This window comes from Leopardus geoffroyi, chromosome E2 (assembly GCF_018350155.1).
Source record: "Leopardus geoffroyi isolate Oge1 chromosome E2, O.geoffroyi_Oge1_pat1.0, whole genome shotgun sequence".
Taxonomy (NCBI): Eukaryota; Metazoa; Chordata; class Mammalia; order Carnivora; family Felidae; genus Leopardus; species Leopardus geoffroyi.
The window spans coordinates 5,291,854-5,299,422 of NC_059335.1; the positions used below are offsets into that span (position 1 = coordinate 5,291,854).

Genomic DNA, 7,569 nt, shown 5'->3' on the forward strand with positions numbered 1-7,569 from the left:
TTTTTAATTTTGATCTAATAAATCATAAAGTAATCTCATATATTAACTAGTAAGAAAGTGAAAACATATATGACAAAGTCACAGGAACTTCATATTATACAAGGCAAAATTATACAATGACTAAACTATTAAGAAATAATCTAACAATTGAGACTTTATTATAGGCTGTGAGTTTTAAATTCTAAATGTTCTAACTGCCCTATGGCATTAATTTGTGTAGGAATTCTAGGAAAATAATAGGTGCTTTAAATTATTTCACCATTGAGGAACAAAACATATAGAGCGGAAATCTCTTAGTTTAGTTAATACAAAAAAAAAAAAAAAAGAACTACTCTTACTTTTTTTACGTTTATTTTTATTTATTTTGAGAGAGATAAACACCAAGTAGAGGAGAGGCAAAGAGAGAGAGGGAGATGGAATTCCAAGCTTCTCTGTGCTGTCATCACAGAGGCCTCTGCGGGCCTCAAACTCACTAACTGTGAGATCACGACTTCAGCTGAAATCATATGCTTAACCAACTGATCCAACCATACGCCCTCAAAACTGAACTTTTGAAATGAAATAAAGGGTTACGTGTTCTCATTTTAGGGAGGTGCTTTATTATCTGATGAAACTAGTGTGTCTCAATTTTGTACGATTAAGATTAATGCCTCCATAAATTTGGAAAGCATAAACCAGATAACATGTGATATCTGCCCCAGTGTTCCTGGGATTTCTGTGCCAACTACTAATATGCCCATCACCACCCTGACACACGTCTCACACAAGGCAAATACTCAGAAATGAATTAACATAGACTTCCTCAGAAATGCAGAGATTTCCCCAAACACTCAAAACAATGGAGAACGAGTCAGATTATGGAGGACCTCACTGTGGACGTGAAGGACCTACAGTGGAACTGAAGGAGAATCCTTAGAGAATATAAGTGCGTGATGTGTTGGAAAGGAGAAGTCCACTGTGAGAGGAAGATACATAAAACTAGGTTTCTCAAACTAATTTCCATTCAAGGAGGGCTGCTCAAACCACATTTTCATGTCTATGTTCCTCCTGGACAACGGCACCTCACCTCTGTCATCGGCTTCATTCCCACCTACCTGGGTGTGTAGCTACTGTCTCCTCTCTCTTGACATCCCAGAGCTCCCTCTTTTGTTCCAAAAAGATGACCAGATCTGGCTTTGACACAAGACCTGTTTGTTAGAAAAAAAGGAATAGGAGTATTGCTGGAGATTTTACTTTTCAACTGGACTCAGTGGAGAAGAGAGGACATTGTACAATTCTGGAAAATGATTTCCCAAATGCTGTTGCCCAATAGCCCCTTTAGAACACACAGGATGGTTTCCAAGGTTTACATCTTGATCTCCACTTCCAAGTATTACCACTACCATAACGAGTAGAAATAGGTATTGAAGATGGAAATACCATTTTATGGCACTCAATGTTTAGAATTGCCATTAATCTAAGAAATGATGAGGTTAGACTAAGGAAGGGAAAACTAACTTGAAAGAAAACATCATGAAGGTATTTTTTTCCATCTAAAAACTCCTACTTCTTTCCCTTATGTAGGGATCTGAATCCCAGTCATACAAAGGGGAAGCTTCCAAGAGACAGTCTTCAAAGGAAGGAACAAAACCTGAGTGTGGTTTGGGAAATCTGGAGGGAGTTATCCTTACCCAAGAAGAGGAGGTGTCCATAGGTCTCTAACATCACATCCCTGTACAGTTCTCACTGACTCTGGTTCAGGCATCCCTACTCCTCCTGAGAGAATTCTACAGCCACATCCCTGAAGGTCAGCAGTCCCTGCAATAAATACCAGTTACCAAGCAGACACAGAAGGAGGTCATCAGGATCCCTAAGATGCAAGGGGGAGCTCATGACACCAGCTGGAACCCACCTTCAGTGCTTACCTGCAGGTGTTCACTGAACTTAGTCCCTCAGTTTACTTAACCTCTTCTTTCCACCTTACCTTTTACTTCAGGCAAAACACCCCATGGGCATACTGTCCTGTGGTGGAAACAGAAAGTATCCAACAAAGGTAATGACTGCCCTGAGGAAGAGCTTCCATTGTCTCAATTTGACCTTAACCCCTGGCTCACATCTATGCAGATGAACATTAGAGTAAGCATGAAGTGAGAACAGTTACCTATATCTCATTATATATATTTTTAAGTTTATTTCCTGAGAGAGAGAGAGCACAAGTATGGGTGGGGCAGAGAGAAGAAATCCCACCAGGCTCCATGCTCAGCATGGGGCTTGACTTGGGGCTTGATCTTAAGACTATGAGATCATGATTTGAGCCTAAATCAAAAGTCGGAAGCTCAAGGGACTGGGACACCCAGGAGATCCCTTTTACCTCATTATAATGCTAAAATCTCCACCCAAGGAGGGGCACAAACCTCATTTACTATGTTAACACACAGTGAATGTATAGAACTGTTTTCTTAAGGCTCATGTACAACCTTATCCCCAGGCTCATTTTCTAAATATCCACCCTAACCCTAAATAAAAGGAAACCATTCCGGGGCGCCTAGGTGGCTTGGTTGGTTAAGCATCTGACTCTTGGTTTCAGCTCAGGTCATGATCTCATGGTTTGTGAGTTTGAGTCCCACATTAGGCTCTGCGTTGACAGAGCAGACAGTGCAAAGCCTGCCTGAGATTCTCTGTCTCCAACTCTCTCTGGCCCTCCCCTGCTCTCTCTGTCTCTCAATATAAATAAACTTAATTTTTTTTTTTTTTTAAAGGAAATGATTCCCCGTTCCTCTGTGAGTCTCTGCTTTTGGCATTATTCCCTGTGATCTCCTTATTTCCTGTAAATCAATTTTCCTTTGTCTGACATCCCCACTTGGTATAGTTTTTTTGTGATTCACCAAGGACTGTATTCCTGTTTGTTCAGTTATATTAGGAGAACTGGTCCCTGCTTAGATGAGTTTCTTGCTTTCTGCAGTAAGACAATTTGTAACACAGTATTATGCTCTAATATATTCTTGAATTTGAGGTATGAACCGTTATAAATATTGGGTTTATTCAAGAGAATTTGTAAAATAAAGGCATCAACACAGGCATACACATTTTGGAATCCTGTATTTCCATCATACAGTACATGTGGTGTCTATTTCTTAGTGGGAAGTATCAGTGAGTTACAAATATACTTAGTATATCCTAATCTGAATAGAACTCACAACAGTGCCTTGGAGACCTTGTTAAAATGCAGATTCTGTTCAGGAGTTCTGAGATGGGGTAGGTTTTTGCATTTCTAACAAGACATTAGTCTATGGGACAAGGGATACAAATACTTCAATAATGAAGAAATAGAAATCAAATTCGAAAACTCTTTGAGGACTTGAAGCTGAATGGGTTTTATACCAATTACAAGTTCTTCTAGAATAGCAAGAAAGGCAACAAGGCTTTTGAAGCATTTCCTGGTTAGTAGAGAGCATCTAACAGTTTCTCATAAATTCATGGAAAATAAATAATATTAATCTAAGAGAGGAAACACATTATCCTTTTCAGTGAATATTCTGTCAAGCATCCAGTACTTGGTATGGATCAGATTTTAACCCAGGTTAACTGACCTAGAGTTGATCCAAAAGGACACACAGATCAATATACACAAAGGACCCTAAATCAATGTTCACAGCAGGTGTTAAAACCTGAGAAGACTGATGGAAAGAAGAAGGTATGCACACAAAATTGATCTACGTTTATACCTTCCATGCACACATCCATACGTTTTGAAAGGAGTTATATAACATTAAACATGATAGAATAGGAAATTATCAGGATGACTAAAAACCAATTTCAATGAGCAGTGACCGGGTGGCTTAGTCAAGTGTCCAACTCTTGATTTCAGCTCAGGTCATGATCTCAAGGTTCATGAGTTCATGCCCCACCTCAGGCTCTATGCTGACAGTGTGGAGCCTGCTTGGGATTGTCTCTCTCCCCTCTTTCTCTGCCCCCCCTTGTCTCTCCCAAAATAAATTAAAAAAACAACCAACCAAAAAACATTTTGATGGCATGAAACTCCTCAATCTAGTTGTAGGTGATAATGCTTAGGTCTTTTACTCACACTATGAACACAAACAGAATGATATGAATATAACAGTTTTTTTTTTTTTCTGACTCTACTATGATGAAGGATACAAACAGAAACATGTTCACCTTCACCACAGGGAGAGGGAGAGGGAGAAGGGGGGAGAGAGAGAGAGTTAGTTAGTTGTGGGACGCAAACTCATGCACTGTGAGATTGGTGACCTGAGTTGAGTCAGATACTTAACCAACTGAGCCACCAGGCACCTCAAAAGCCATTTTTTAATTTAATGTTTATTCATTCTGATAAAGAAAGAGTGAATTCAAGGGAGGGACAGAGACAGAGAGAGAATCCCAGCAGGGCTCCCACTGTCAGCGCATAGCCTAACATGGGGCTCTACCTCATGAACACTGAGATCATGATCTGCACCAAAATCAAGAGTGGAGACTTCATTGACTGAGCCACCAAGACACCCCTCATTGAAAGCTTTTGTTTCAATCATCACTTGTGCTCTATGGTATTTCAGGATTTTAAGACACTCAAACATATTAATTATGTCATTCTTCTCTTTCTGAAAACACAAACAAGTAAATAGAAAAGTATGTCTGTGTCATGACTATGAAGTGAAATAAAAACCTACAGGATAAAGGTCTGACTGATTTAGAACCTTTGCTCCCATAAGTCATTACATCATTACATCTACTACACAAGGTGAGGGCCTTCATTGCCCAGTGGAAACTGATGTGAGGTGGGCCAGGAGTAAATAATGCTCAAGAAACTATTCTTGAGACCTTTTTGGTGAACGAGGCTGATCTTATTAAAAGCACAGGGATGGGACATGTGGGAAGAATGAGCTGCAGTGTGATTGTGAGGAGACATCCATTATATACTTTAAGTTGGGGGGGAGGGTTGGAATAAAGATTCTGAAGGGATTTCATAGTTTAAAGAGGACTCACAGGATCCTGGAAGTCTGGCTATTGTCAAGGGAAGCTTGCTTTTCCCCTCTAGAAAAGCATTAACATTAAAGCAGTTGTAAATTCCTTGAGGAATATCTTCCTCTTCCAGTCTTAAGTATTTCTCAGTGGGTTGTAAGTTGTAAGACAATTTAATTTTACCTACATTTCTTTTGCCTTTGTTTTTCTCATCAGAAACTGCAAGGTAGGGGTGCCTGGGTCCTTAGTCAGTTAAGCATTTGACTCTTCAGCTCAGGTCAAGGACTCATGGTTTTGTGAATTTGAGCCCTGAGTCATGCCCTGCACAGACCCTGTGGAGCCTGCTTGGGATTCATGCTTTCTCTGCAACTCCACTGCTCCTGCTCTGTGTCTCTCAAAATACATAAACTTAAAAAAAGAAAGAAACTACAGAGAAAGAGAAACCAGGAGAAAGTGTTATGCCCAGAATTCATGATCCCCAAAGACCACTAGGGAGCCGAGTCCGATGCAAAAGCAAAGAGCCTTTATTCGAGCTAGCTCGAGCTCAATCCCCTACCTGCACGACACAGCGGTGAGATACCAGGGAGAGAGAGCGAGTTTCAAAAGGACAAAGGTTTTATTGGGGCCTAGGGGCAGTTGGTGAGGTAATGGCTGTGGCCTCAGCCGATTGGCTGGGGAAGGGTCCTGGGGAAGGGTCCAAGTCCTGTTAGACAGGTGAGAGGGAGGGGGGGGGTTACTCAAGGGGAGGAGGTGTGGTCAAGGTGAAGGACACAGAACAAGACTGAGTCCGCCGGCTTAGGCCCGCCCTTTCAAAAGAAGGTACCAGTTTAAATGGGACGGTGTCTGGAAATCGCTCGGGAACTCTACCTAAAATCATTACAACTGATAAGAAGGAAAATATGAACTTTACTGGGGGGAAATCTGGCAGAGAGCCAAGGCCAAGGAATACAAGGTAACATCAGCTGCAAGTACACCATTCATATCAGTGCCTAAGGCACACCTCAGGACACACGATCACCAGTGTATTCTTGTGACCCCCAAACAGTAAATCAGAATATAAACAACTTTGAGGATACAGTGCATTTATACAGCCTTCAGTCACATATAGTTTCCATGTCCTGTAATGTCTAGACTATTTTAAAGTATATTTTCCACATCCTAATGAGCAGGAATATTCCAGGTTATCCTGTGCCTCATATCCCTCTGGTGTATCTGTGCATTTTCATAAACCTTCTCTACCCAGAGCAGAGAAACCATCCATTTCAGACCTAAATGGGAACTGTTTTCCTTAAGTGCTATCCCAGAACAAGCAAAAGGACACTTGGTTTCAACACTTTCGCCTCTGGATCTGTCACAAAGGGAATATTTTCTTTCTTTTTTTTTTTTTTTTTAATTTTTTTTTTCAACGTTTATTTATTTTTTTGGGGACAGAGAGAGACAGAGCATGAACGGGGGAGGGGCAGAGAGAGAGGGAGACACAGAATCAGAAGCAGGCTCCAGGCTCTGAGCCATCAGCCCAGAGCCCGACGCGGGGCTCGAACTCACAGACCGCGAGATCGTGACCTGGCTGAAGTCAGACGCTTAACCGACTGCGCCACCCAGGCGCCCCGAAAGGGAATATTTTCAATACTTGCAGGAATTTAATTCAAAGTGAAAACTGTTGATGTCCTACTGGAAGCCAGGTTGGAGAGACTGGAGCAAAGTGTCTGGGATATAGGGGAGAAGTGTTCTAAACACATAACCTAGAATATCATTTCTGAGAAGGTTAAAACTTAGGTGAAAACATAAAGCAGAACCATCAGGACTAAAAAAAAAAAAAAAATCATTGCCTTTTTTTTTTTTTTTTAATTTCTCTTAGAGAGACAGGATGCATATAAATGGAGGACAGGGAAACAGGGACAGAGAGGAAATCTTAAGTAGGCTCCAAACTCAGAAGGAAGCCTGATGCAAGGCTGAGATCATGACCTGAGCCCAAATCAAGAGTCTGATGCTCAAATGGCTGAAACACCTAGGTGCCCTGCAATTTCTACATGCACGGAATTCAGGAGAAAAAGATGACAAGTCCTCCAGCCTGGGACGCAAGGCTTACCTGTGAACTGGCCATTTCTCCTTTCACCTCCTCTTCAAGATTTCTTTCTCAGAAGACCTTTGTGGAGAAATTCCAGCTGAAGTAGGAGAAAATGTCTGTAAAGACACCAACACAGCCTCTCCACCTGTAACCTGATCTCCTGCAGGCAGGGCTTTGAAATGCAAAAAAGGCCCAAGTTCCCAGTCCTTTGTGTCAAGAGCTATTCAGAAACTGTCATCTCCCACTTGGGCACCAATCTCTGAGTTTCCCTCCCCTGTTTTCAGGGTGTCTCCCCTCCCACAGGAGCCCACAAATTATGCTACAGCATAGGAACAGTGTGCTACATGGACATGACCCTCCCCAACTCCTGTACAGGAGACCCTGTTACCTCCCTTTGAGGAAAATCCTGCACTCAACTCTCATAAATTAATGGGAAACTTTCCTGCTTACTCAGGCCTAACTTAGAATTTTGATAGGGAAAGATAGGATTCAGTAAGCAGAAAGGGAAGGATTAGGACCTGAGATCCCAGGGTGGGGAAAACACT

At 41.6% G+C, this 7,569-nt stretch overlaps 1 protein-coding gene across 1 annotated transcript; it reads right to left on the reverse strand.

Annotated features, from left to right (window-relative positions):
• Window positions 1-942: 942 nt before the first annotated feature.
• On the reverse strand, window positions 943-7,060 carry LOC123578468 (putative protein ZNF720). The gene is given in 3 exon segments (XM_045441341.1): window positions 943-1,187; window positions 1,671-1,797; window positions 7,046-7,060. Coding segments are annotated over 3 exon segments (249 nt in total). The 3' UTR covers window positions 943-1,080.
• Window positions 7,061-7,569: the final 509 nt, after the last annotated feature.